Source organism: Fusarium vanettenii (genome assembly GCF_000151355.1).
Source record: "Fusarium vanettenii 77-13-4 chromosome 1 genomic scaffold NECHAsca_1_chr1_3_0, whole genome shotgun sequence".
Taxonomy (NCBI): domain Eukaryota; kingdom Fungi; phylum Ascomycota; class Sordariomycetes; order Hypocreales; family Nectriaceae; genus Fusarium; species Fusarium vanettenii.
The window spans coordinates 1,403,733-1,431,508 of record NW_003315881.1 but is presented as its reverse complement, the minus strand read 5'-3'; the positions used below and the strand labels follow the sequence as shown (position 1 = coordinate 1,431,508).

At 53.3% G+C, this 27,776-nt stretch overlaps 4 protein-coding genes across 4 annotated transcripts; 3 read left to right on the top strand and 1 right to left on the bottom strand.

The window, feature by feature from the left end:
• Positions 1 to 2,115: 2,115 nt before the first annotated feature.
• NECHADRAFT_30652 (uncharacterized protein) lies at positions 2,116 to 6,721 on the top strand (the record flags this gene model as incomplete). Its single annotated transcript, XM_003054210.1, has 2 exons — positions 2,116 to 6,044; positions 6,100 to 6,721. The coding sequence occupies 2 exons, from the start codon at positions 2,116 to 2,118 to the stop codon at positions 6,719 to 6,721; spliced, it is 4,551 nt and encodes a 1,516-aa protein (XP_003054256.1).
• A 1,146-nt stretch (positions 6,722 to 7,867) lies between these two features.
• NECHADRAFT_98790 (uncharacterized protein) lies at positions 7,868 to 10,006 on the bottom strand (the record flags this gene model as incomplete). The annotated part of the gene is made up of 2 exons (XM_003053491.1): positions 7,868 to 9,433; positions 9,515 to 10,006. 2 exons carry the CDS (start codon positions 10,004 to 10,006, stop codon positions 7,970 to 7,972), a joined length of 1,956 nt encoding a protein of 651 aa, XP_003053537.1. The 3' UTR covers positions 7,868 to 7,969.
• A 6,312-nt stretch (positions 10,007 to 16,318) lies between these two features.
• NECHADRAFT_90069 (uncharacterized protein) lies at positions 16,319 to 18,887 on the top strand (the record flags this gene model as incomplete). The annotated part of the gene is made up of 6 exons (XM_003054209.1): positions 16,319 to 16,559; positions 16,608 to 17,258; positions 17,305 to 17,424; positions 17,474 to 17,587; positions 17,638 to 17,919; positions 17,977 to 18,887. The coding sequence occupies 6 exons, from the start codon at positions 16,319 to 16,321 to the stop codon at positions 18,885 to 18,887; spliced, it is 2,319 nt and encodes a 772-aa protein (XP_003054255.1).
• A 3,763-nt stretch (positions 18,888 to 22,650) lies between these two features.
• NECHADRAFT_74786 (uncharacterized protein) lies at positions 22,651 to 26,213 on the top strand (the record flags this gene model as incomplete). Its single annotated transcript, XM_003054208.1, has 3 exons — positions 22,651 to 23,153; positions 23,242 to 23,929; positions 24,012 to 26,213. 3 exons carry the CDS (start codon positions 22,651 to 22,653, stop codon positions 26,211 to 26,213), a joined length of 3,393 nt encoding a protein of 1,130 aa, XP_003054254.1.
• Positions 26,214 to 27,776: the final 1,563 nt, after the last annotated feature.

Genomic DNA, 27,776 nt, shown 5'->3' with positions numbered 1-27,776 from the left:
AGAAAGAAGAGAAGGGAAGAAAAGATGAATTCAAAACAAGCACGTGGAGTCGTGAAGTGGGATGGGGGAGAAGTGGGAAAGCGGCAGCCGGGGCGAGTCAGGGGTCCGGAGGTACCTGCCTACTGGTACCCTTTGATCCTGGCCACCGGCATCAATGCGCTCCAAGCAAAGAATGCGCATGCGCTGCACGCACTGCGGATGGAGGGGCCTCAAGGGTCAAGGGCCAGCAAGGGGGCGGATAGTCTCCCTTCTCCTCCTCTCCTCCTGCATTTTGGGGGCTCTTAGTGGCGCAGTCGAGAGAAGCAGAGTGTTTAGGCGCATCCAATCCCTCTTGAGGAAATGAAAGGGTTGGCCGCCCTTGCTGGAAGCGTTGCAGAACCTTCGTTACGAGGCCGTATCTGTTCCTCAGCTTCGATGCGCTTTGCCTGAGACAGCCTTACTACGGAGCCTCCGTATATCCTCGTGATTCTAGTTTCAGAGCTCTAAAGATGGCTCAACTGGCACCTACGTAGTATCATGAAGCAAACTCAATCATGACGGGTTGCGCCCAGACTTGAAACAAGACAACGGCACCCGTTTGCTACGAGGTACTTCTGAGCCAGGTACCTGGGCACCATCACCACATTGCCAGAACATGTTGGATGTCACTGTCAGCAAACATCATTACATGTGATGAAGAGATACCTGGTTATTCAATGCGCATTTGCTGACGCGCCTTGTTTTTCTCTATTTGTTTGGTTTGTTTGCCTGGATGTCGCATTGCGCTAACGCCTAGCTCCAGGAAGCATCCCTCCCCTTAACTCAACGAGTGAGCTTTGCGCTTATGACAGGCATTGAGAATGCCCCTCCTCCCGTCATGAAAGATTAGATCTTCGGCTGATTGATCTTCGGGTCCTCGGCAACAATGTGCCACGTTGATGTCATATCCGATGCCTCATCTTTTATCGATTATGCTGCGCTTCCATCAACTCTACCATGCCAACAAGCAATGATTAGATACGATGCTATATCTAAAAAGGGGCAAAGCTTGGACGCGTTCTCCAGCTTAACCGTCCCCGCCTACGCGTTAGCTGCGTCAAGCTCCTGGTCCTGCCCTGAGCTGCACCATGTAAGACGACGGAGCCAGCCCAACGCCGAACCAGGGGCGCGTCACAGCAGAGCCCCGCTGCGTTTCATGTCCTGCTACGCCTTTCCTATCTTGGTTGGCCCACCTCTTCTGCTGAGCTTCAGACATATCTGGCCCTCAGCATGGGGAGAAACAAGCTGGCGTTTCTCATATGACAGTGAGATCTATTATGACGTCCATTTCGGTGCTGATGGCTTTGGCAAGTAGAATTGGTGGAACTATTTCAATATGAGCAGGCAAAGACCCAGATGAGGTTCCACCCTATCGGAATATAACATTGTCATGCCTCCGGATATTTGGCGTGTAACCTTCTAGAGCATCAGCAGGCTATGATTCAATAGGTAGGTACGTGGTACAGCGAGCGGTGATTTACCAATTACCCACTTCGTATCTGGCAATAGTGTCTTCACTCCTATGCGCCTAATCTTGCTCGTCAATCATGGTTTGTGTTGTATCGTCGCTCCATCCAAGCTACTTTGCTAAATGGATACCTCGTAAGCAGCTAGGATTCACCGATCTGACTACGGTCCTAGTCTAGATGCATCCGTGATCTGAGCTTGGCTGAGAGGCCAGGTGACCCAACATGTAACCTCAAATGCGTATCATAGAGTCGATCAACGGACAAAGAACATCTGTTCATGAACCTCTTATCTCACAGCTCACAGGTCACAAATGTCCTGTCCTTATCACTAGCCACATGAGGCGCGGGTGCCTAATCGCGTGGACCGTCAATTGTGGCGCGAGGCTCTGCGCCACACTCGGCGAAACACGAGCTGCCGCCTCACTGCTGACGTGCCTGCCTCGTCCCTCCAAGGAGCAAAGTGTCCTACGCTCACTTCCATCACCACATTGCGACTTTGAAATCGACACTACAGCATCCACGACTCTTCTGCCGCCCGAAATCATCGCGGCATCGCGTGATAAACTTTCTTTAGCCCCGCCGGCTCCGTTCGTTCCTTCATGATACCTTCAACCCGAGCTCCGTCGCAATGATGAGGTCCGTGGCCTGGGCCGCACTATCATGGCGCGTCTTCTGGCTTTCCCTGCTCTGGACAGCAGTGTCAGCCAAGCAAGACAAGCCCAAGATCGATTCCGTGATGCTCGAGCATCCCCCGCTCAACTTGAACTATTTCGAAGATAGCGACGTCATCGTCTTTCAAGATATCGAGGAGCGAAACATTTACAGATCTGAGGATGCTGGTTTTACTTGGAATAAAGTAAAAGAGCTCCCCGACGGGGGTTCAGCGTTCCTCTATCTTCACCCTTTCGAGTCCTCTACCGCTTTTGTCCTCACCAAGGACAGGAAGCACTACAAGACAGAAGATCGAGGCAAGAGCTGGACCGAGTTCGACAGCGGTTCCATGCCGAGCGCCTTCCAGCCCGATACCCTCATCTTCCACGCCGGCGATCCGAAGCGCATCATCTTCAACGGCATGAACTGCGATGGCATCTTTTGCGACGAGGAGACTACTTACACGCTCGATGGTTTCAAGACGATCCAGCCCTTGCGCCCCAGTACCTCGGGCTGCTGGTGGGCCAAGTCTAACACCGAGTTTACAACTGGAGATGAAGATCTGGACAAGACAAGAATCCTATGTATTGTCACGGATCCTCTGAGCATCTTCAAGACAAGTCAGAAGCTGTGCGTCTCGGACACGTTCTTCAAGAAGGAGAACAATGGCAAATACCAGGAATTCGAACCCACTTTGGACAGCAACCGAGACGTAACTGGAGTCGTTAGTCTGGCGGCCGTCAAGAGCTTCATCCTTGTGGCTTCGTCATCCGCCAACAGCGACGAAATGGCTCTTTACGTCACGAGCAACGCCAACCAGTGGCACCGGGCCATGTTCCCCAGCGACGACAGCCATGACCATTCCCACCAGATCAACCAAGAGGCTTATACTGTGCTTGAGAGCACAAACTATAGCATCCAGATCGATGTCATGACATCTCATCCGTCCAGGCCCATGGGTGTCATCTTCACGAGCAACTCCAATGGCACCTACTTTACCGAGAACATCCCATACACCAACCGCAACATCAAGGGTCATGTCGATTTTGAGAAGATTAGCGGCATCCAAGGCATCTTCCTTGTCAACACGGTCGAGAATGGCAAGGATGTCGACGAAGGCAGCGCCGAGAAGGTTGTTGTCACCCAAATCACCTTTGATGACGGTCGAACGTTTGAGCCGGTCAAGGCTGGCGATCAACGGATTCATCTCCACTCCATGACCCAGATCAACAACATCGGGCGCATATTTTCGAGCCCAGCTCCTGGCTTGGTCATGGGCAATGGAAACACGGGCAAGTCTCTTGGCAAATTCGATGACTCCAACCTCTACGTGTCTGACGACGCTGGAGTAACTTGGAAGCAGGCGCTTGAGGGCCCTCACAAGTACGAGTTTGGTGATTCAGGCACTATCCTTGTTGCTGTCCGCGACTCTGCCAAAGAGGATGTTGACAAGGTCTCGTACTCGCTCAACTATGGCGACACCTGGGAATCTGTCCCACTGCCGAAAGACCTGAAGATCAGGCCTGCGCTCCTCACGACCACTCAAGACTCGACCAGCCTGAAGTTCCTCCTCATCGGCGAGCATGATAAGAGGTACCACATGGTTGCTCTAGATTTCGAGGCCCTTGAGAAGTCAACGTGCGGTGACAAGGATATGGAATCTTGGAATGCCCGAGTGGATGACAAGGGCCAAGCGACCTGTATCATGGGCCGTAAGCAGACGTACAAGCGCCGCACCAAGAAAGCAGACTGCTTTATCAAGAGCAACTTCAAGGATCCTGAGCCCATCAATGAGCCCTGCGACTGTACCGATGCCGATTTCGAATGCGATTACAACTTCCAGAGAGACCCTGAGGACAGGACTGTCTGCAAGAGGGTTGGATCCATTCCTATGCCACAGGGCGCATGCAAGGACAAGGACGATAAATTCAAGGGATCCTCTGGCTGGCGAATGATTCCTGGAAACCAGTGCAAGCGAACAAAGGGTGCCCAGAAGGACGACGAGGTGGAGCGAAAGTGTTCTGAAGGCGGCGGTGGCAACTCTGGAGGTGATGGTTCGTCTCCCAGCGTTCCAGCAAACGGCGAGATCTCGCACAAGAAGAACGACTTCGATTCCGAAGCATTGGATATGCAAAAGTACTATCTCATTCGTGGAGACTCCAGCTCGGGCACAGACGAGACCATTATTGCTAGGCCCATCGGAGAAAGGACAGGCAACAGTGTACAGGTGGAAAACAAGGTGTGGCTCACCTCGGATCACGGGAAGTCGTGGAAACGCATCCTCGATCAAGAAGACATTATGAAAATCTTCCATCACGACTACTTCAAGGATGTCATGTTCTTCTCAACCAAAACCGACAAGATCCTCTACACGATTGACCGCGGTCAGACCTTCCACAGCTTCAAAACACCTGTAGCTTCGGACGACTTCACTCTGAGCTTCCACCCGGACAAGAAGGACTGGCTTATCTGGGTTGGCAAGCATTGCGACGACGTATCCGGAAGCAAGAGCTGTTTCCCTGCCGCGTCTATCTCCACAGATCGTGGCGATCATTGGAAGACGCTGGTGCGATATGCGACCAAGTGCGAGTTCACGGGTAATTCTGCATACAAGTACCGCCCTCTCACACAGATCGTCTGTCTCGTCCACCAAGAAGAGAACCTCGAGTCCCCAAAGACCATCGTGACGATCAATGATTTCCTTGCTGATGACAAGCTCATCCACAATGGCACGGTGGCAAGCTTCGCTACCATGAACGAGTTCATTCTCGCTACTGACGAGGTCACCGAGGCCGGCAAAGAAAAGGCTGGACTACAGGCAATTGCAAGTCTTGACGGACAGCACTTTGAGGCCGCCCAATTCCCGTACAACTTTCACGACTCCCATTCAAGCCTGTACACGGTTCTGGACAGCTCTAACCATGCCGTCAACCTGTTTGTTGCCACCGACCTCTCAGATGGTCGACGCCGTGGTTCAATCATCAAGAGCAACTCCAACGGTACGACGTACGTGTTGAGTGCCTCCAACGTGAACTCGGACGAGGCTGGCTATGTGGACTTTGAAAAGGTTGCCGGACTTGAGGGTGTTACCCTTATCAACGTCGTCGCCAACCCCGACAAGAAGGATGGCAAGAAGGAGATCCAAACCAAGATTTCGCACAATGACGGCGCAGAATGGGACTTCCTACCACCCCCTTCGAAGGATGTGGATGGCAAGGCGTACAAGTGCAGCTCCGCAGGTGACAGCAAGTGTGCTCTGCATCTGCATCACTACACGGAGCGGGATAACAAGCGCAGGACATTCTCGGCGAGCAAAGCGATCGGCTTGATCTTTGGCGTTGGAAACGTTGGTTCGACTCTTGGGGAGATGAAGGATGCCGACACCTTCATGTCTGCAGATGGCGGAATCAACTGGAAGAACGTCAAGAAGGGCGCCTGGACCTGGCAATATGGCGACCAGGGCTCAATCATTGTCCTCGCAGAGCGAGCCACCCATGGAAACGGCGCAAAGACCAAGACTGTCTCGTACTCACTTGACGAGGGCGAAACATGGAACGAGTATGAATTCACGGACAAGGAGGTGACCATCCTGGACCTGACCTCGGTCAAGACCGGAGCGGCCCGAAACTTCTTGGTGTGGTGCCGATCAGATAGCAAGCAGCTGTTCTCCGTCAACATCGACTTCACGGGCTTGACGGACAAGGCCTGCGAGTACAAGGACGATGCGTCTGCCTCTGACTACGAACTGTGGTCTCCCAAGCACCCGCTTCAAAAGAACGACTGCTTCTTTGGGCACGTGGCCAAGTATCTGCGAAAGAAGAAGGATCGCAAGTGCTTCAACAAGGCGACGCTTTCGCTGTTGCACGGATACGAGAATTGCGAATGCACTCGACGAGATTTCGAATGGTAAGCCTCTGATAACTAAAGTCAAGTCAAGTCGAGTAAAGCTAACACGAGGTAGTGCATACAATTACGAGCTGGACAACCATGGACAATGCTCCCTGGTTCCAGGCTTCCAGCCCCTATCCGGCGAGGAATGGTGCAAGCAGAATCCTAACGAGACAACCTGGTTTGAGCCGACGGGCTATCGTCGCCTGCCGCTGACGACTTGTAAGGACGGTGTAGAGCTAGACAAGACATCGGATGAGCACGCCTGCGAGGGATACGAGGATGAGTTTAAGCGCAAGCACCGAACATCGGGCTGGGTCATCTTCTTCGCCGTCGTGATCCCAATCGGCCTGGCTGCCGCCATCGGTTGGTACGTCTGGCGCAACTGGAGTGGCAAATTCGGCCAGATCCGACTGGGAGACAACAGCTCGACGTTTGACAGCGATCAGCCATGGATCAAGTATCCCGTCATCGCCATATCTGCCGTGGCAGCAGTGGCTGCTGCGATGCCGCTCGTCATCATCTCACTGTGGCGATCTGCTACAGGTGTGTACGAGCGGGTCTCGAACCGAAGCCGAGGCGGCAACTGGTCGAGACGGTACACGACTCGCGATAGCTTCGCCCGAAGCGACTACTCGATGGTGGATGATGACGAAGGAGAGCTGCTCGGTGAGGAGAGCGACGAAGAGGTTTGATGGGTTGTACGAGCTACGACAGGAATTCCAGGGACTGGACTGTAACATGAGAATATGGTGTATTGACTGGAGGGACTGCCGCCGAAAAGTACAGTGAGTGGCATGGGTTTATATGTTGAGGATGAGCGGATGGATACTCTTTTCCTTGGGGATATAGAATGGACGGTCAGGATGGTATAATTAGCAGTTTATCTGTACTCTTTGGAATATGAAGCATGGTTCTAAGACTGAATCCGCGTTGCTGTCCATCTTGAACTCCTTACAGACTGGAACACACAAATCAGTATCGGATATCACAACATGCATCTTGGCAAACTGATACAGCCGAAACGAGAGGGCCTCCTCCTTGGCATCATCGAGATGGCGCCCCCTCCTTCTCGGACTGGAGACGGACGCAGGCTCCGACGGCACGGCGCCGGTGCTGCAAGCCACGAAACCCTTCCGGCGCACATGTCCGCCCGGCGCCAACTACTACGCCACAGAGCTTGGCTAGACGCACAACAGTTCGCATATGCGTCTCCTTCTCTGTGCTACTCCCTATTTGGCCTCTTGTGGTCCCCCCCCCCCTTCCTTCTCTCCTTGTGGGAAGTGATGCAGCTCACACAGAGTCCAAGAGTTACTCCAAGGTCCGAGGTTGCATCAAGAGGTAGGTTGTTCAAGGTTATATACAGTCACACAAGGACAAGCAACGTGTCAAACATCCATGTCAGCACATGTGCCCAAGGTTACACAAATGTCTTCTTCATCATCTTTTTTTCATTGTCATTTCGATATGGATTTCGCTTTTGATACAACGCCTTGCTTCCCAAGGGCCCACAGCCTGCAACTCCGAGTCGTATCCTCTTGGCCCTCCCTAAATTCTGATGCCAATGCAACCAGGAGCCTTTATTGATGACGTGAACCCTTCCAAAACAGCAGGCAACAAGAAAACTCCCTCAACTCCTCCCTGTCCTTTAAGTGATTGTAGTTGATGTGCTAAACGATGGATGGTACCGCCCCGCAAGTCGACGAGGCCGTGACTAGTAAAGCAGAATGGGAGTCTATGGTGATTAAAAAACAATTTGGGGTATTTGTTAACAGACGAAAAGGAGATCATATCGTAACGATTCGCTTTGAAAACCCATCGGCATGAAAGCCTCATGCCGCAAAGAACAAGCTTCCGTAGAAGCGCCACAGGGGCATCAGATAGTTCTCAAGTGCTCTCTTTGGTGAGAGAGTAGGTGTTGAATAAGAGGCCGTCAAGGGCAATCATGTCCGCTTGACCCGGTTCCAGAACCTCTTGACAACCCCATTGTCGTGCTCAGCGCCCTCACCCCACTCGTCCAAGGCTGCGAGCTGCCTCTCGATGCTCTCTTTCGGGTTACCATCGCGAGCATAGACAGTGCTGGTGGTGGACTCATCCCGAGAAGGGCCCCCTCGGCTGCTTCCGGGCTGCTTCCAACCGTAGATTTGATCCTCACTTTGCCGAAGATCCGGTCGCGTCAGCGTCATGCGAAGAGTCATCTCTCGACATGAAGCCTGATCCAGGATACTCTTGTCGCTCCTGGGGGCGCATGGAGGCTGCTCAATGCTTGTCCGGGCTGGTCGCACCGGCGCCGGCTTGTCAAACAGCTGAGGTGTTTTCGGTGACTCGGGCTCGGCTACTGATGCATCATCGCTGTATCTTGATGACCGGTCGTCTTCCAAGAAACTGCGGAACTTGTCTGACTCCTTGGCATTCTCTTTCTTGGACCCGACGGGTCTGGTAAATGTGGGCTCCCGGGGCGAGCCATCCTTGGATGGAAACCCAAACTCGATTGCCTCATCAAACTTTTGGGGTGAGGCGAGATACGCTCGCAGCTTCTGGCGGGCTTCAGGGTCTTGATAATGAGTTGCCGCAGGATCGATAGGAGGGATAGGAGGGGATGAGCGTGGTGACATCTGCTTGTTGGGGGACACCAAGGATAGAGCGCGAGACTTGCGTCGGATGTGCCCCGATGAGCCAATGGTAGAGTTCTGAGAGGCTGAAGGAGAGATAGAGGTTGGTGACACAACTCCTTCCCTGGGAAGAGGTCTCGTGTAAGAAACCGAGGGTCTGCCGAATGGCAATTTGTTGATCGACAGATGCCGTCGGAACGATGGTCTGCGGCTTTTATTTGGAACCGGCACCTCCTCACGGAGATTGATGTGGTAATCGTCCAGATACAGACGCAGATCCAGGCCTTCCTCATCTTCGAGCCACCGGAAGCTGTCGTAGAAAGAATCCGGCCTGTTGTTGTCCGAACGGCGAGGTTCTCTGTCACTCTTTCGGCGCTGTACGCTCGAGAACGACGATTGGTCGTCAGACAGCCCTGGGCTGAACTGAGCAGACTGCATTCTCATTTCTTGTGACGGACGCTTCTTGTCTTTGTCCAATGGTTCTTCCACGGCTTCGGGAGTCGATTTTGGTCGGTCGAGGGCGATCAAGAGTTCCTCGTCAGTCAGATGGCGGCGTTTTATCTTCTCGGGAAGATTCGCGTAGAACCGTTGATCCGTTGATGTAATCCGAGGTCGGCGGTTCGAGTAGAGAGTCGAACTATCAGAAGTAACCGGTCTCTCCAGCTCGCCCCAGTTCGAAGACTTGGGCAGCGAAGAACGGGGTGATAGATGGTCGTGTCCGACACTCCCGAAGCATGAACGGGACTCCAAGCCGGAGTAATGGGTGAATTGTGATCGCTCAATTGTTGAAAAGTACTGCACGAGGTCAATATTTAGCACCCAGAATTGGCACAAGACACAACGAACAAAGCAACAGACAGCCAACCCAGAAATTACATCAAGACAAATGAAGTGAACAACAGATAGTAGAATGCAGGTGATTGAGGGGGATCCCTGGTTCTTAAGGCGAGAGAGAGGGGCAAAACTCGAAAGGGAATGGACATGTCTCAATCCAGGAACGAAGCGGCACAAGCAGGGCAGAGAGTCGTTGAGGTGAGGGCTCGTGGGGCCCCGAACACCACTGTCTTGGGGCGGATGAGGTCCGGCTGTTGGTTGTGCACGAGCTTCCTTCTGCTCCGAGTGGCATGGATCGTCCAGGAACTGCAGGCCTAGGGCCTTGTCACAGCGCCTTGGGCTGGGGATGTGATTGCTGGGCAAAGGAGAGAGCTCACTTTGTCGCTCAGCTCTGGATGCTAGGGGATATTGGGGGAAGACATGGGAGAATATTGAGCCTGGTTCGACCAATGGCCAAGCGCCCAGCCCACAGACTGCGTGGAGCCACCACAACGGGCGCCATGAGCCAGGCCAGAGGAGGCATGGCCGAGACATGGGTGCCAGTGGGCGGTGGCTTTTGGGAGTGGTCTTGGTCTCCCGCCGAGTGCTTAACGGTCCTACTGGTTTGCTCGTCTGCTGCCCAGGCGGCAACTAACCCCCCGGCATCTGCAGAGCAGCACCCGTGGAGGCGGATGCAGCCAGGGCTCGTCGAATCATGGCCGCCCTATGCCGTGTTGTCTGACCCAGATATCGCAAGACACTTGTCCAAGCAGCCCTGTCAAGAAGGTCACCCAAGACCATGGTTTCGGTGATTCTCGGCTTTGCTTTCTGGGTTAATGTGAAGATGTGAGGGAAAGGGGTATGAGTGAGATAGCCCATCAGGGCTGGCGTCAAGAATGAGCAGCCCGCCTGCATGTCTTCCTCGGCCCATTCGGTGGATGAGAGGAAAACGGAATGAAAGTAGTCCGAACAGAAACAATAGGCTAGCAAGTGATAATAGTGAAAGAAGCAAACTTACTTTTCTCTTGATCGTGGGTGGCAGTGCTTCGAATTCCTCCCTCGTGATCATCATTGACGGCCGGTTATCATCCATTTGAGGCTGGCATTCAGAAGAAGCGCGAGGGTTCGAAGAATCAGACTCGGAGCTTCGATTGCGCCGCCACTGGAGCAGGTGGCTACGGGACGAAGATGGGCGATTGTCGACTGAGCCAAGAACACTATCGGGAAAGAGAAATTCGGAGTCGATTTCACTGAGCAAGTCGTGATACTGTTGGAGGTTGGGGCGCTGGCCGTCATCCAGGAGACCTTCAGTAGGGAGACGTAGCTCGACCTGCCATGGATGGTTCAGACCTGATGGCATTGGCGATACATCTGTCGTACTTGTCGTCATGGCCATGGTCGCGATGCTCGTTGGGCGAGATATCAAGAAACTCTTGTCACCGAAATCTCGGTCCTGGTCAGTAGTCAGAGTATCGCTAAGGTCGAGCTCGGTGGGATGGTGGCGTCGCCCTGTTTGCAGTTGCGGCTCGGATCGTTCTCGAGAATGGCGGTTTGCGAATGTGGGTGCATACGCATGTGCATGCTGTGCATGTATACGGCTGTCGGCGTGAACTGGTCGGCGCTGGTAATGATGCAGAGGCCTTGGGTGTAGATGATGGGACGAACTGCCAGAGCGAGAGCAGAGGGTCTCAGTGTCGAGGAAGGTTCTATTATTATCAACATCGAAAGGCGACTCGGCAGCGTCGCTAATATCGCTGACAGTAAGACGATTGTTATCGTCCTTGATATTGCCGTCCGCGGATACACCTTGCGTTGGCCATCCGCCTCTAGTCCACTGAGGACTCAAGACCGGCGTCGCATCTTCTCCATCGCCCTGGCCCATGACGAAGCCCAGTAAAGAGTCGATTGGGGCAGGCGGCAGCTAAAGGAGCAGGGTTTTAGATTTCTGCGACAGGGAGCGGTGATTGAATTGGATGGTGAGCGCTGATCATGAAGGGATTTGGAAATGAACCGTGATGCAAGGTCCACTGCTGTCAACCTGGCCCCCGCGGGCGCGCCTCTCGCCCTTGCCTGTTTCGTTTGCCGTTGGTGTGAGTGAAGATCGACGGGGAGACAACAAGAGAGAGAGAGAGAGTAGAGCTCAGTCGACGACTCTTGGAAGAAGTTGGTTTGGTGAGGGCTTCACGTGGACGCGAGGGAGGAAGTCGCTACTCCTGTTCACACTTGCCCAAAGACCCCGGTATCGTTCATAGTGCTTCCTTCGCAGGCAGTGGCAGTCGTCGTCGGGAACCGTGAATTCGCAAATCGGCAGGTACGGGATCTCTCCTTTGAGGTTAGTCTGATGACGTTAACCAACTGCCCGGTCGTCGGCTTTTGCTGCTTCTGTTGCTGCTAGAATTTGAAAAAGGCCTTTCTCACAAAGAAGTCAAAGATTGCGAAAAGGAAGAAAAAGCTCGAGGATTTTGGCGTTGCAATGGAGATTGGACCCCTCTACATATGACGAAAGAAGAAAAAAATAAAAGCATGGGAGAAAAGACCGGCCACCCACGATCTATCTAAGGTAACCAACTTCACCGGCGGCAGCGCAAGTGTCATATGGGGTCATGAGCTTCGGGCGGCATAACTGACTCCAGATTCATAGGTACGGACACAGTCCGACCGCTGGCTTTCCCCCCGTCCTCGTCCCCGTCGTCCCGTCGAAAAGGCCAAAGTGAACGGTCTACGAAACGAACAAAGTCCGCGTGCAGAGGCCAGCTAACGGGCGAACAAGACATGGATCTACAGACTATGTACATGGACATGGTCACATTCTTGTTGAAGCACGGCGCTGCATCAAGTTATGTCGGTGCCCGTCGCCGCCAATCCTCAGCCCCTGGTCCCTGGCAGAAATGGTCCCCAGTTCGCGGCCTCCCCTCCCCAATGCTTGGCCTTGCTTGCCCTTCACCGTCCGTCCTTGCAACCCACCAGGCCAATCCGTTTTAGCCTCGAGTCTAGCACCACAGCCGGCATCCCAAAATCCCGGGCGCCTTCACGGCAGCAGAACGTTGCGTTCGGCTGAATAATGGCACCTCGACGAGAGGGGGGCGCCATCTCAACGCCGCGACCGGAGAGCCGAGCTTCAGCTAACGTTAGAGCTCTGCCGAGTACTACAAGCTTGACTTTGAGTCTGGGGGGTTGCAAGCCGTGATCCATCTCTGTTAGCCCCTTTGTCTGGGGGGCACCAATGCACCTGACATTGGCCATTTCGAGGCCGTCTCTGCAAGGCCGTCTCTGCCCCGGGCCCGCTGCACCGGTGGATGAGGTGGAAGCCGGAGTGATGTGATCCACCGCTCGCCCACTACCCGCGTCAACTTGCTCACTCGTTCTCATGAGGCTCAGACCTCAGGCGCCCCCCAGAGACGGCAGCAAACATCGGTGGATCCACGTTGTCTCGATTCCACCAACCTCGATTCTGCACGGCTGGGGCTCTCGCCCGACGAGCCAAGGGTAGCCAAGGGTAGCCAACGTCAGACCTAATTGAGCTGTCTGTCACTTCTGCCTCGAAATTCCTTTTCCTCGATAACTCAGGGGCTTCTATCAGCTACTTGGGTCTGTCCAATCACCTAACCCTGCATTCCTTCGTCCTCCTTTGGATGCCAAGCTCAACTCTGTTCGGCCTCATGCAGCCGCCTCGCGTCCAACCATAATCGTCAGCACATCCAGGAGGACACGACAAGACATGTGAGATCAACTGCCAGATTTCCATGCAACGCTGAGGGCAACAGGGAGCTGGGGCCGGTGCCCGACTAGCCAGGGCACGCCTGACCGTTCAATGCTATCTTTAAGCGGCCCCTGTGACAGGCATCCGAAGGAACCACTCCTGAGCCATCGGTTCCTGATGTGGCCAACGGCCTTGTCCCGTTGAGTCTCTTTGGGCATCTCTCCCGAATAGTCGAGCTAGGCTCTGACGTCTGTCGCCCGGTTCCTCGAGAGCATCTCGCGGCAGGGCGACCGAAAGCGAGCAGTTGACGTTGGCAACAGGCGGCCAGCAAACCCCTGTGCAACTGGCTGTGCCACATTGGTGCCCCAACTTTTTGGGTTCCTCCTTGAAGATATTGACTTTGGGCTTAGTTCAGGCACATCGTCTGCTTTGGATCCCCTGGCCGTTGGATCATCTTCTACGTTGAGAGGCAAAAGCAATAATGAGCCTCCCAGGGATCCCGGGGCTTGTTGGGAACGATGCCGGCGGCATTTGCCGCCTCGCCGTGGCCGATAATGATGACGGAGCCGAGGACGTGAGCAATTACGCCAACCGTCATGGTTCGCATTATCGTGGTGGTTACACAACTCCATCGACGAACCTACGGCTTCAACCCGATGGGTTGTGGTGGAACGGATACAGAGGACTCCAGTACGAGGTACAGATCAGTTACGGGACAGCCAAGCTTTTAGCAATTCTTTCACCGAGTTTTCAACCCAGTCAACAAGTCAAGTCAGACTAAAGGAGCGGAAGTCAAGTTGTTGGAAATCCTTCAGGCTAGGCCTCACCCTGGTCTCTCGAGAGTGCCGTGAGCCGTGATAGTGACCAGGACGGACTATCCGGGGGTTCGTCCATCTTGGTGTCTTGGCCTATTTGGCTGACGACAGCTATTGCGTTACGCTTGAACGAGCGTCATGATGTCCATCTAACAACCCCAAAACTGTTATTTTCAGCCTGTCGATCCATCTGGGGAAGAGAAACGTCCATGTAACCCAACAGCTGAATTTTCAACTCTAAAGGGTCATTCCATTGCCTTGGAGAACATTCTGGGTCACAACACGACCCACGAGCCCTGGTTGAGGTCGCCGTATATCTGGTCCCAGTGGGTCACTGCTGCACCAGCACATCAACTCCATTCAGAGCCGCCTCCGGGGTTCGCCAACAGCAGTGAGTGGGCAGGACTAGCAGGGCAGCTCACCGTTGACCACGGGGAAACAGCCTCAAAATACCTATCCCAGCAGTAGACCCTCCCGATCAAACCGAGACCGGCTTGGGCCCGGTGATCCCGTTCGTATTTGAACATGTTCCCTTGCAAGTTTCAAGATACACGTAATCATGGAGATGAGTCTCTAGAAACACACAGTACGATGCAAAGGGTATGGAGATGTTGACATCGTCGATAAGCCATAATATCATCTGTACCTGAAACTGCGCCCATGGGAGCGTGTGGAGCACAACATGAGAAGCACAGACGACGCACTCTTCAGGGCCAGGCTTCGCTTCTGGGCGCCACTTACCGTCTGCCGTGCATATGTGCACTTGCATCCAAGGGCCCGTGATGAAAGGAGTCGCCCCATTACTGTGCTCGACTCGTCCGGGCGTGGCGCGATAGCCATCGGTGGCTCCGCCTAGCGACACCAACGTCCGGGAACCACATCGCTAGGCAGGGTGAGCCCGGCGTGTCAAACGTCGCAGTGAGCGAAGACCAACTGCCGAGATGGCTAAGCGGCTTGGGGGGAATGGTGCGATTTTCTCTAGGCGGCGTAGGCGATGGCAATTTGACAGTGATTCGAAGTGAATCGTCTTTGTGAGATGGCACGAGCTAACACGAACGTAGACGAACCGAACTGGCCACGTGAGCACAAGCTCAGTGGCAGTTGCTCAGTACCTCGGTCAGCTGCCTCTCATAATTGCAGTTCTTGTGTTCGTGATGCTTCAAGATGGTGAGGGCATGAGCCAACACAAACATCGTGGATGATGAGTCAAGACAAGCTTCAACTTGAAAGACGTGGTTGAAGCAGCCTCCCGTGGCCAATAGCGTCAGAAGACACGCCATCTTTTCAACCTCCCTTCCAAAACAAAGACGATATGAGATTGCGTCTGCATGAGGTAGTCAACATCTCATCCAGATGAACAAAGAAGTCCCAATGACACATGAAGGCCTCAATTTCTCCAAGTTGAGAGATGCAGACGCGCTAAAGTCAACGCGTCTCGTCGTGAACTTTTATGTCTTGCCGTCGTTTTTCCGGCGTGGCATCCACTGGAGGCAAAAGCACAAGCCAATGAGACAGCGTGTCAGCCAACACCCACGGCCTCAGCCTCAGCCTTTCTCAGTCCAGCCATCCATCTTTAACTTTATCTCAGCTACAACTCAAGCATCACTGTTCATCGCCCGGACATGTTGGGTCGGTGAATCAGAGTTCAACTTTTGCTACTCATGTATTCTTACTTCTTTTTTTAAACTTTCCTTTTGATACCCCGTCGCTCTTCCAATGACCGCGGAAAAGATGCCTCTCATGCTGGATAATGCCATGCCAGTGGACCTCAACGATGTCGACGACCTGTTTGGCGATGCCGTGGGCCTCTCTCTTCCCGTAAGGGCTCCAAGCAAACAGCTCCAACAGAGGATGGACGATCTGAGAAGCCGAGGATGTTGCCAGTATGAAAATTGCAAATATGTCGGTGGACACTTCAACTAACCTCATAACAGGACTGTGTCTTGGTCGAGAACCGGCACCATCGCTTCCATCACGCCAGACGGCCAGACTCTCGAGCTTCGCTATCTGCGGCGCAGTACAGACAATGGCGCGTGGGATCTCAGTGAACCAACCACATGTCAACTTGTCAAGGGCTCACCCGCTGTCCCTCTAGTCCACTTAGTATGGGCAAACACGAGCAGCCCTGACCTGGCCATCATCGATGCAGTCGGACGTGTCAGTATTGTCAGCTTCTCCATCTCTCTCAATCATCCTTTCCTCCAGAGGAAATGGGACACTGATCCCGTTGACGATGTGCACGCTGTCGTTGGAGCTTACTGGCTCAGCATCACTCCGTCCAACCAACAGGTATGTGCAAGTCGGAAAGCCCTTGAATTTCTTTCTGACGGAGTATGAAAGTCCTACAATGTCATGTACGGACCAGCCACAAAGCATGGCAACGGCTATACATATGAAAGCTCTTTTGTTCAAGCGGGTGGTCCCTCACACCCCAACCCGGCAAAGAGCGCTCTATTCACCCTCACCACAAACGGTGTTCTCAGAATGATATGGTCGCAAAATAACAACAGGATCGAGGAAACTACTATAGAGCTTGAGAGTGTCAGCTCATCTGATGATGCCATCACACATGCTGCGTTTGCCTCAGAGAAGAGTGCGTGCCCGCCCATCAACCCAATGTTCAAGTACTGACCACTGATAGAGCACCTACTTCTCGCCTTGGCTACAAGTTCAAAGCAATTAAGGCTGGTCAGGATCGAGATACACTGGGGCCAAACACCTCAGCCCGACAAGAGCGCTGGCCGGCCAGCCGGGAACCTCAATCCATCCTTGGTTGAGAAACACCTAGCTACCACAAATTGGCTGCAGGGAGGCTCTGGTGATTCGAACAACGATGCTTCCATGGCCGAGCTCTCTCACTTGGAGGTTCTCCCCTCGCTGATGGACAGCACTGGTATGAACACCACACCGCCAATGGTTGTCGTTGTCAGGTCACGCACCTCCAATGAGGGGCCCTATCAAATGGCCCAGAGTTTCATCGATCGGTGGGAAGCTATCGAGTCACGACAACACCTGCATCAGGCATTTGAGCAGCTCGGGGGTCGACGAAACAGCCTTTCTTCAGAGCTTCCCAACATCACACAACTTCACAAGGTTGCACCCGTCATTATCAATAAAGTTGTCATCGCATTCCACACACTTCACTTCGGCAAGGTGCTGGTCCTGGCTTTTGCGGATGGCACGGTCGAGTTTCGCGACCGGCTCACGTTTGAGGAGCTCTATGCAAACCAAGACACAACCAAGGTTATCAATCTTCGACAGTTAGGATGGACCTTTGCCGATGAAGGGCCTTGTAAGTCTTCTTGTCGACATGATGATGTGCATTAACAATTCTTTAGGCCAGCAAGTGGCCTTTTCGCCCACTTACTGCTCCATGATCCAGATGGCCGATGATGGAAAAATTAGGTGGAACAAGTTGCATTTTCCTCTAGGCGATATTGGGAACGGTATGCAAGATCGTATGTCCACTCCTACCCAGGTCCATGGACGTATTACTGATAAACCTAGCACACTACTCTGGGAGCATTGCCGCCTTGACTGTGACAGCTGCACCGTCAATGTTCTACCAAAACAACTATGATGACATGCTTGCCATTGTCCGGCCATACACCACAAAAAAGAGTAAGTTACTTGTGCTGGGACAAGCGTGAATATCCGCTTATTGAGAACAGGATTTGTCCAAGACTGGGTTACGGAACTTATCAGAATTCTCAAAATCCAAGTGGACTACTCAGAGGATACCCACCACGACGCCCTTGTGCGGAATGGTTCGCTACAGTATTGCTTTAGCATCATGAACGCATTGGGATACCGCGGCGAGTTCAATTCTCGATCTTTCCAGGGCAGAATTTCCATGCTGGCATTAAACGTGCGGAACGCCGTGGTTCTTGTTACGATTGCGAGCAATACTCCCCTGACTGTAAGGGAAAAGCTGAGTCCTCTGGATGAACCTGGTAAGTAGTCTGGCCACGCAAGTTGGTACTGAGGGTAGTCGCTTACAGTTGATACAGAGGTCGTAGAAACGCTTGCTGGTTGCGGCAAATGGGCCTTGGATCTTGTGGCTTGGTTGATTGATTGTCTCTTTGAACTCATGAACGACAACAAGTTCTTGGAGCTCTTAACCCAAGAACGTTTTAACGAGATCGCCCCATACTTGCATGAAAAGGGCAATATCTCACTTCATTTCCTCCTGAGCTCGTCCAGCCGAGGCTTCTTATCGGCAGTTTGCCGGAGACTGGGCCACTTGGAGGCTTTGAGCACACGAGCCATTGACTTTTATCGTCGACAGTCAGCCGTGGCAGATGGTTCGTCGACTGGCAGGACAGCTCCTCAGCTGCAGCAGGCATATCAAAAGATGCAGCAAATGACGTCGTCGGGGCTCGTCAAGGTGGCGGAGTTTGAGGCTCTCCTGACTGAGCTCAGCAAGGAGATTAGGCAAGCCTACCAAGTCTTCCTCCCAAACCTTGTCAAGGCCCAACGTAACGCGCCACAAGGGAAGCAGATCGATGTGGCTGTCAAGACAGCTCGAATCCAGTTCGAACTCTCTATGCTCCTGGCTGCGTCGCCTCCGCCGGCATTTCTTCAGATCATGAAGAAATTCTTCACCACAGATCTACCAGCATTCCGAGGCTCCACGGACCCGTCGCGGCTGTTCTTTGCAAACTACGACCTCCTCGAGGTTCAGGACGATGAACACAGCCTAGCAGAGAAGAAGGCACGGGGCATGTTCTACGTTGACGTGTTTAAGCGGATGGAGATAAAACCTTCTCCCAACCGTCAATGGAGACGATGCACGCGGTGTGCGGCAGTGATGGAGGATGTGTTTGGCAGCCGTCCTGGGTTCACATTTGTTCTGGGGCAACAGCGCAAGTGCTCGTGTAGTGGCCACTGGACTCTGTTGCCAAAGGGGAAGCCAGTTTAGTGATGGAGCCTTTTCTGGGTATAATAGGCGTCTCTATTGGATTATTGTTACAGTGGGTTGTTGGGTATAACAGCGTATAGATAACATATCATTAAACAGCGTTTCAGTTGCTCGTTTGTGTCTGGTGCCTAGTTACGTGTCCATGATCCTTGGGTATAGGGGAGTTCGAGTACCTGTCAAGCTACCGTTGGTTGTCGATCTTGACCAAGAGCCACATTCAACTCGGCCGTTTTGGAATAAGGCATCCCAATGCGGCCTGTCTTAGGTTTCCCGTGGCCCTGGTTTCTGGTTCTGTCAGCTTTCATCTGTCACAATTCACACGGCGCCTTGCCTCGAGGTCTCGGCTTATAACCTCGGATGGTGTTGGTGGCATGTCTCAGGGCCACCAACAGGATAGGTTGATTCGCAACGGGCAAAAGCAAAATGACTCGAGGCGTGTAGTTGGATACATATTAGCAATCACAGTAATCACACGCATATGAAGAGCTATTAGACGATGGCTGCAGACTCGGTGCTACATGCTGATTTGTTTATGAACGCAGATGAGCAAATCATGTCATCTCACGCACGCGCCCAATGGCATCTTGACCCATGACGATGCCAATACCCTACAGCAGCTGTACTTCCGTAAAGGGATTCGATTTTACGAGAAGAGGCTGGCTGTCTTTCCCAGAACGGAGGGCAACCCCGGAAAACTACGCAAGCTGAGTCTACGATCGGCGGCGAACTCGAACACCCTCCGTCGAGGGTTGCGATCAACGTCGCCGTCGTATCCTCCCCTATCGATCGACATTGGTTTGTAAGAGGTCTGTGTTTTGTGGTTTATTGCGCGCTGCAAGCGCCACTCATTTCGATCGGTGGGGGTGGGTTCTCAATCGTGAGATCAGGGTTCGTTGGCCTCGACTCGAGGAGAGATATGCAAGTTGGCGGCGTACTACGCGGTAGCTTGGAGACGGCGCTTTTCTTCTGATGAAGTTGACATGATGGTCTACTTGGCCGTCTTCCGAGATATGCCGCTGTTCCTCTGTTAAGGGAAGGGGTTTTCTGGCTAGAACAAGGGATCGACAAGCTCCCTCGTCATCTACCCTTGAGGCGGCAGTTATCGAAAGTTCACGGCAACAAATGGCACGCATCTATACTAGCCTCAGCCTGCCACGGTAATAAAGAGGTTCCTACCATTGTATTTTCGTAAATGAGCACATCATGGACCCCCCTTCACCCCCTGTTAACCAACCCGGAGATGGACCTCGTCTTGGTTAGCCGAACTGGCCCCAGATTCAAGCCGTCCAAGGCAAGACGCCTGATGTGATCAAGATGCAATTTGTATTCCGTAGGCCGAGTAGATTCAGGGTTGCATCATTTATTCAAATTTCCGAATCGTTCCCTTTGGACCCTGATCTACGTTTTAGGTTCAGTCAAGACGGAGATGGACGGGAATTTGAAAGGGAGAAAAGACCCTGAGATGGAGGCTGACAAGTTGAGAGTTGGTAGCTATACGCAGATGTGGCGATGAGAAATGAAGCGTAAACTTTGTATCGGTATCATCAAGTGCCGAACGCTTCCTGATACCGCAGACGTCGTGCACATATCTATGAAGCCGCGGCGTTGTCGATCAATGCCACGGTTCCTGCTCTAGCCAGGGCGCCAATGGAACCTGCAAAGAGCCGTTGAAGTATGACAAGGCGCTTAGTGTGATTTCAAGCTTGCTCACCGCCATCTGGCCTGCCGTTCCAAGAAAGAGAGCCAGGGGTGTAGGTTAACGATCCAGCGTTTACAGTAGTTATTGCGCTGAAGATAAAGTTGGGTCTGCACTTTAACAAGCCTGCCATGTCACCGGCGGCGTCGGGTGCGTCTCTGCATCATATCACATTGGATTGTAATTCTGCGAGCCAGCGTTAATTAGCGCCGCGTCCATGTCAAGCACGTGAAGCACTAGCAGACACGCGAGGTTCGATAGACCCTTCCAGGCTGGTTCGGCGGGTTTTGTGTGGTCTGTTGTTGCTGGGGGAATCAAGGATAACCTGGACATGACGAACGAGAAATATATGCAGATGATATCACTTTGCCTCAGCAGACGCTGTAGTTGAACAAGCTTTCTTATTTTCAATAGTACGGGCGGCTACGTGCATATATGCACAGAGCGTCCCGTCTCGATAGCCGCCGAACTGGTAACGATCACGATACAAGTGTCGGTCACACAGCATGGCACACAGCATGGCATGGCCTTTAAAGATGGCCGTGACACCCGCTAGAAGATGGATCAAAATACCAGGCTGATCCCAGGAATCTCGATTCATGCCGTCCACCTCTTGGTGAATTGCCCACCCCTGCACCAGCCCTCTCATGCCTCATGGCTTTGGTGGCCCAACCACGTTAAGCCACACACAGGCATTGACCACGGGTTGGCCTTTGTTGTTTGTCCGCCTCTTTTTTCTTTCATCCCATCAAGGGTTTCATTTTATTACCAGAGGGCCAACCAGATGAAAACTAGGCCGTTCCAGCAATCAACCATCAATCAATCAATCAATCGCGGAAACCCGTCAGCGTGGTCTTTGCCTCCCACTTACAGCTGCGCTGGCCACATTACAGCAGAACAGCCGTCCACTCAGAGCGGCGAATTGGTAAATATCTGGAAGGTTACATTGCAGACGCCCACTCCTTGCCTATACATGAACTAAAGACAGCAAGTGGTTATGCGCAGAGATATCCATTTCAATCGTCAATTACAGTAATTGCCTGCCCCCTGAACGCACCACCGACTGGACGAATCCCTGAAGCGCCAGGGCAACCTTGAGCATTGGCGCTAGCGCAGGTACACCCCTGCCCTCGCCTCTCTGCCCGCCATCTTCACCTTCATCACCACCATCACCAGAAAGCCACCCTGGTCAGTCGGTCGCAATTGGTCGCCCAGGCCACGGCCTCCCCCAGGTTCCCGGCGCTTCTCAGGTACGGACGACCTCTGAGTGGTTCAGCCATCTGTGTCGCGCCTCTGCAAGTTCGTCGTCTGACTGGCTGATTCGTCGTTTGCTACCGGCCGTGACATGGTCAGCCAGCCAGAGGCGTTCTACATCCAAGCCTCGTCATTCCACGCCTTCAAGATACCTCCTCTGGCCTGGTGATAGGCAAACAAACCCAAAGAACCAAGCCTTTCTTGCCTTGGAAGAGGTCTGGTCTGGCTTGCGGGGGTCCCACGCACACGGTCCAGGATTAGGTTACCTAGTAGCCCACTCCAACCGCCCGTCATCCCCACCGAGGCTGCATCCCCACCCCCTTTCTCCCGTCCCCTTGAAGGCTTCAACAAGGCAAGGCCATTTTCAGAGTCGACAAGCTCTTTCGAGGCCCATTGGACCCCTGACTTAGCGGCGATACAGAGTCCGGCCGACCGTCGACCAGCGCGCATGGTCCCCAGCCATCGCTGCAATTCTCCCCTCTAGCTCGGCGCGTGGTCATTCTCTCCATCTCATCCCTTCACTTTGTCTCCTGGGGCTCCTTCTCTTCCTCTTGCTAACTCGTTCGCCTGCCCTTACTGTCCGTTGTTCTATCCCGCCTATCCATGGGTCAATTCCATTTCCGGCGATAAGACATTATTGCTGGCCCCTGGGTCAACACGTCACACGCCCTTTGTCTCGACCTCACCCCCCACACCACTCACACACCAACTCGACTTGGCTGGTCTCTTGCCGCGCGATCCCCCAAGTCCAAGGCCTCATACGAATTAACCTCTGGGTTCGTATCGAGACGGTCGTCGGTATATCTTCCAAATATGGAACCTGCCCTGGCCGCCGCCCCGGCGCCTGCTGCAGTGCCGATGCCTTCTTCGTCCACCTCCAACTCTGATACTCGTCCTGATACTACTGCACCTCCTGTCGACGTTCCATCTGCCTCGGCTTCTGCAGACCCTGACGACATATCTCGCCGGTCTTCTTCAACATCGGACCACCCTCTTCGAACTCTGCCCGAAGCCTCTCCTAGGAACGCGGCCGCGCATTCTCGCTCCCAGACGGTCGACTACAGCTCTTCCGCCTCCGGCCCTGCTGCTCCCGAGTCCGCTTCCGTCACCTCTCCGACCGGGCCGCCCATCAAGCGCAAGCCTCTGTCGTCGTCGGCTTCCGCTCTGGCTCTCCGATTCTCCTCCTCCGGATCGCCAATCCCTTCGCCGCTGCAGCTCCCAAAGCCAGACCAGAGGTTCGCCAGGCCCGATTCCGTCGACAGTCCTACGCTGTACGAATTCTCTCCCGCAGCTCGTGCCTCGCCGCAGGCTGGCCAGTGAGTCCCCTCGTCCGTTCTTTGTCTCACATAGCCGAATCCCACCTCCCCATGGAACCCGTTGCTGACTGGAATCCTCTCGTGGTAGACCCTCCGACAAAAGTCTGGCGACCCTAAGCGCGACTCCCGCTGGGTCGCAAAACATTCCAGGCCACAGCCCTACCGCCTCGCACTCTGACTTCTCTGACGTCCTGGATGGATATGATGATCTGATCTCAGACTTCAAGTCAGACTCTGCGCCAGACGTTACCCCCGAGACCGTGCTCGACGAGAGCGACACCGACGACGACACCAGTGACGAAGAGGCCGAGATCGCAAAGGTTGCAACCGTCGCAAAGGTCACAAAGGTCGATTCCAGTGACAAAGAAACTGTCGTTGGCCCTAGCGCTGTCAGAGCAGTCGATCACGTTGATGAAACAGACGTCAAGGTCAAAGAAACTGGCTCAATCGCTTCCGAAACTCCTAAATCCATATCCGCCCCTGCGCCCATGTTTGCCCCAAAGCCGACACCTCCACATCTGAAACTTGACAAGGTCGCAATCGACGTCGCCAATTACGATACACCACCTGACGGCGCACAAACACCACCTTCTGTTCAGACCACGCCGTCGCCTCAGTTGAACAAACCCTTGCCAAAGTCACCCGGCCAAACCTCCCCGTTCGCTGCCCTCTTTAGCTGGGCAGCGCCTTCACCATCCGCCACGGAGTTCTCATCTATATCGTCGCCCATTTCGCCTGGGAGGAACGGCGGAGCAAATGATACCCCCTATTCAACGGTAAGCATATTCAATGACACTATAGCCAGGGGTGGCTTAATGGTCGCAATATATGTGGTAAACATGCTCACAAGTTTCACAGTCTTCAACTTCTGCGCAAATCGACGAAATGGAAGAAGAACTCAAGGCCATCAGCGTCGAGCTAGCTAGCTCTATCCGGCGCGAGATGGACCTGGAAGATTTGGTGGACCGACTTCAAGACCAAATCAACAACTCTCAAACCCCTGGCAAGAGAACCAGCGACTACTACTCCGACTCTGGCTACAGTTCAGCCAAGACGAGCGACAGCGAACTAAGCCGAGACGAACTGGACAAGGTCCATAGACGAGCCGAACAAGAAAAGGCCTCGATACGTTTAGAACTTACCAACAAATTACAAGATGAGCGGGGGAGACGAAAAGCGCTCGATCAACAGATCAAGGAGCTTGCCGAGAGGGCATCGCAAGTTGATCTGGCTCAAATGAACAACATGGATGCCAGCGGGCGACTCAAGGACCTCGAGACAACTTGTGGCGATCTTAGGAGGCGATTGTCCGAGGAGCGCACAGTTAAGAACAACTTTGAGGACCTCATCAACGCCATCCGAGGGGAGCTTCATGAGGCTTGCAGCGAGCGCGACAATCTCCGCGATGAGATTGTTCCGCAGTTGAGGTCGCGGGTCGAAGGCCTCGAGGCAGAGGCCGCCGAGTACTCAAATCTTACGTACGAGTCCTCCAAGATGCAGCAGGAGCTTCAGATGCTGAAGCGGGAGAACGACACATTGCGACAAGGCTCGAAATCGGGTACTTCGACACCTCCCCTCAACCGCATGTCCCGCGCCATGTCTGGTGGCATGTCTGGTGGCCTTGCGCGATCAAACTCGGTCGCGACCAGTTCATTCCGAGGACAGAGGCCATCGGGTCTTTCGAGGTCCAATAGCGTTAAGAATACGCAGTTGGAATCTCGAGAGGCCCTCGCCGAGCGGCTAAAGGATGTCGAGGCTCAGCGAGATGCTCTTCACAGTGCCCTCAAGAGTCTACTTGAGCGACAGGAGTTTCAAAACCGGGAGAATGAGAAGAAGATTCGCATCTTGCAGCACGAGCGGGAGAGACTCATGTCTACGTCACCGCGCAAGGCTGGTTTCGAGAGGGAAATCTCCAACTTGCGCACCGAGATTAACGTTCTCCGACGCCGCGCCGAGGATGCCCTTGAGCAGAAGTATCAGGTGGAGAATGGCCTTGGTGGATTGAAGATGGATCTCGATAGGGCCGAGGAGGAAATTGCCCTCCTGCGTGACCTTCTCAAGGAGAAGGACATTCTCATTCCCGAATCATTCGCCCGCGCGAGTGGTTCCAGCACTTCCAGCGGCTCATTTGCCAGCCCCAACGGACCTGTCACCTCAGAGTCACTGGAGAAGGCCTACAAAGAACTGCAGGCTGCGTATGCCGACTCCTTGGAGCGCATCAAGCAGCTCGAGCACGACACGGCAAACGATGATAAGACCCAGCTCGCCATGGAGCGACTAGAGCGTACACTCTCGATCGCCGTCTCCGAACGTGACGCCGCCAAGCATGAGGTTGACGCTCTCAAGAACCAGTATGATGAGCTCAGCGTCAGTGAGAGCAAGACCTTGGAGAGCGAGCGAGCCCTTGCCGATGACCTCAACGAATCCGCCCGTCGGGTGGAGGAGCTTGCTTCCCAGGTTCGGCATCAACTCTCATCAAACGCTCAGCTCCGAGAGCGTCTCGCCAATGCCGTGACTCGAGGCGAGAACGACCGCAAGTCCAATTCGGACCGCATCGCCGACCTGCAGGTGCGCCTCAGGACTATGGAGGAACAGCTCATTGCTGCACAGACAGCCTCGGAGGATCGGGTCAACCGTCATGAGGAGGAGATCACGGCGATCCGTGAGGCTCACAACGCTCACCTTCAGCGCATGAGCAGCCCTACTCGCGGAGGCCTGCGCTCTCCTAGTTTCCAATCGGGCCGCAAGCCTTCGCTCCTGAGCCCCCTCAGTGCGCGATTCCCTGGTCCTGTCTCTCCACGACTCACGGATAAGTCGTTTGAGGATGCCGCCCAGATGGAGGTGCTTCGGGAGCGCGTGTCGGAACTCGAGAAGGCCCTCGAGGACGCTGAGCATGAGATGCAAGACGTTGTCGCCAGGATGAACACGGCTCAAATCGAGGTCCTGAACCTCCAAGACGAGCGAGAGGCCGCAGTCCGCGAGACGCGGAAACTACAGAAGCTCCTAGAGCAGGAGCAAATGAAGTCCTTTGAGGAAAGATTCAAGACGCTGAGTGGTTGAAAGAGAAGGACGTTAAAGAATAGGACACGCCCCTAATGAGAAGAGGACGGGGAGCACATATCAGGTGTCTTGACACGGATGCTGCATTTAGCGAAACGGAGTTTCTTGATTTCACGACTTGCCAACATTTGGCAACGATTCATAGCGGCCTGGCAAAATGGGACTGGCTACGCATTTCCTCGGTGGCCTTGGAAGAGTCACCTGATGGACCGAGTTGGGTACAATATTCTTTGGGATACGGTGCCGCGCACGCACGCATATATGTTGGCGCTCGCGATTGGGAATAAAAGAAGGCACTCTGGAGTTTTGACGGTGAAGGGCTCTCTAAAGCCTGGATATACATTACGCGGGCCATACATTGACCGCGACCCTTTTTGGTATATAATGTCTTGTATCACAGTTTGGGTATTCATGGAGGAGTAGAAGTGTAGTCGACGGTTTGTATAATATACATAGCCTATCAAGTCAATTGATGCATAACAATACTTTATGGTTCATCAGCTATTTGTGATCTGCATACTGAGATGGAAACGCTCTCTTCTAACTAAGGTGTATTTGTTACAACCAAATACGGTGCTAATACCTTTCGCAACTTGCACTCTGTGGGATATTCAACTGCGTACTTACAAATGCCTCAGCTCGGCCTGAGAATTGGTTGCTTTTCCTAAGTTGACATTGTGTCAAAAGCTAACTGCTCCGTTGGCCCGTTGGACAATAGTAGCAGTACGTAACACGGACACTATCACCAATATACCCCAGTATCTGTTTCTGTACTTATTTAACCAACACAAGTCTCAGATCAGATTGCCACATTGGTTTCTCTTATAAATCATCATGTCTTCTGCTTTATCTCTTGACGTGCCTTTGCAATCTCAATGTCAAAGCAACTCTGTCTCATATCCTTTCACCCGTTCCTGTACGAGTTCCTCTTTTGGGGAAGATTTACCGGTCCCTCCTGATATGACTACCCCGGAATTACCAGGAACTCTCTCCAGATAGCACTGGGAACATGCAAGTGGAAGTTCCGGGAGCGCGAGGTTACAGCAGAAGATGGCAAGCGTTGAGCTCACACAACCCAATCACTACAGGGGGACAGAGAGAGTGAGATTCCTCATTCGGTGTGTAATAGTTAATGACCTTCTTTATCAAGAATCATGCATATCGAGCGTACGATGGAAGGAAAGTGAGGCTCCCTCTCTCTCGTTACTTCGCTCTTCATGCTCGACACACCGTGCAGTAGTCAGGGGTAAGCGCCACCTTTCCTGACGTCGTTGATAATCGGCCTGGGGGATGCAACTCGACATTTGTGTACCTGAGAGAAATGGTCTGATGTGTCATAGCAATCAATTGTCGAGTTTTGCGAGAGTGATAACAAGTGAAGGCAGATCAGGGGGCAGTGCATTGTGTTTCTGATCATCATCACAGAGTATCGCTCGCTACAGCTGATGATCTTCATGAAGGAGCAAATCACACTTCTTGGCACATCGCCGAGAAACTACTCTTATGAATGTGTATTGCAGAGTCGCGAGGACGTCGCCGCTGCCCGTACAATGCGGACTGCTG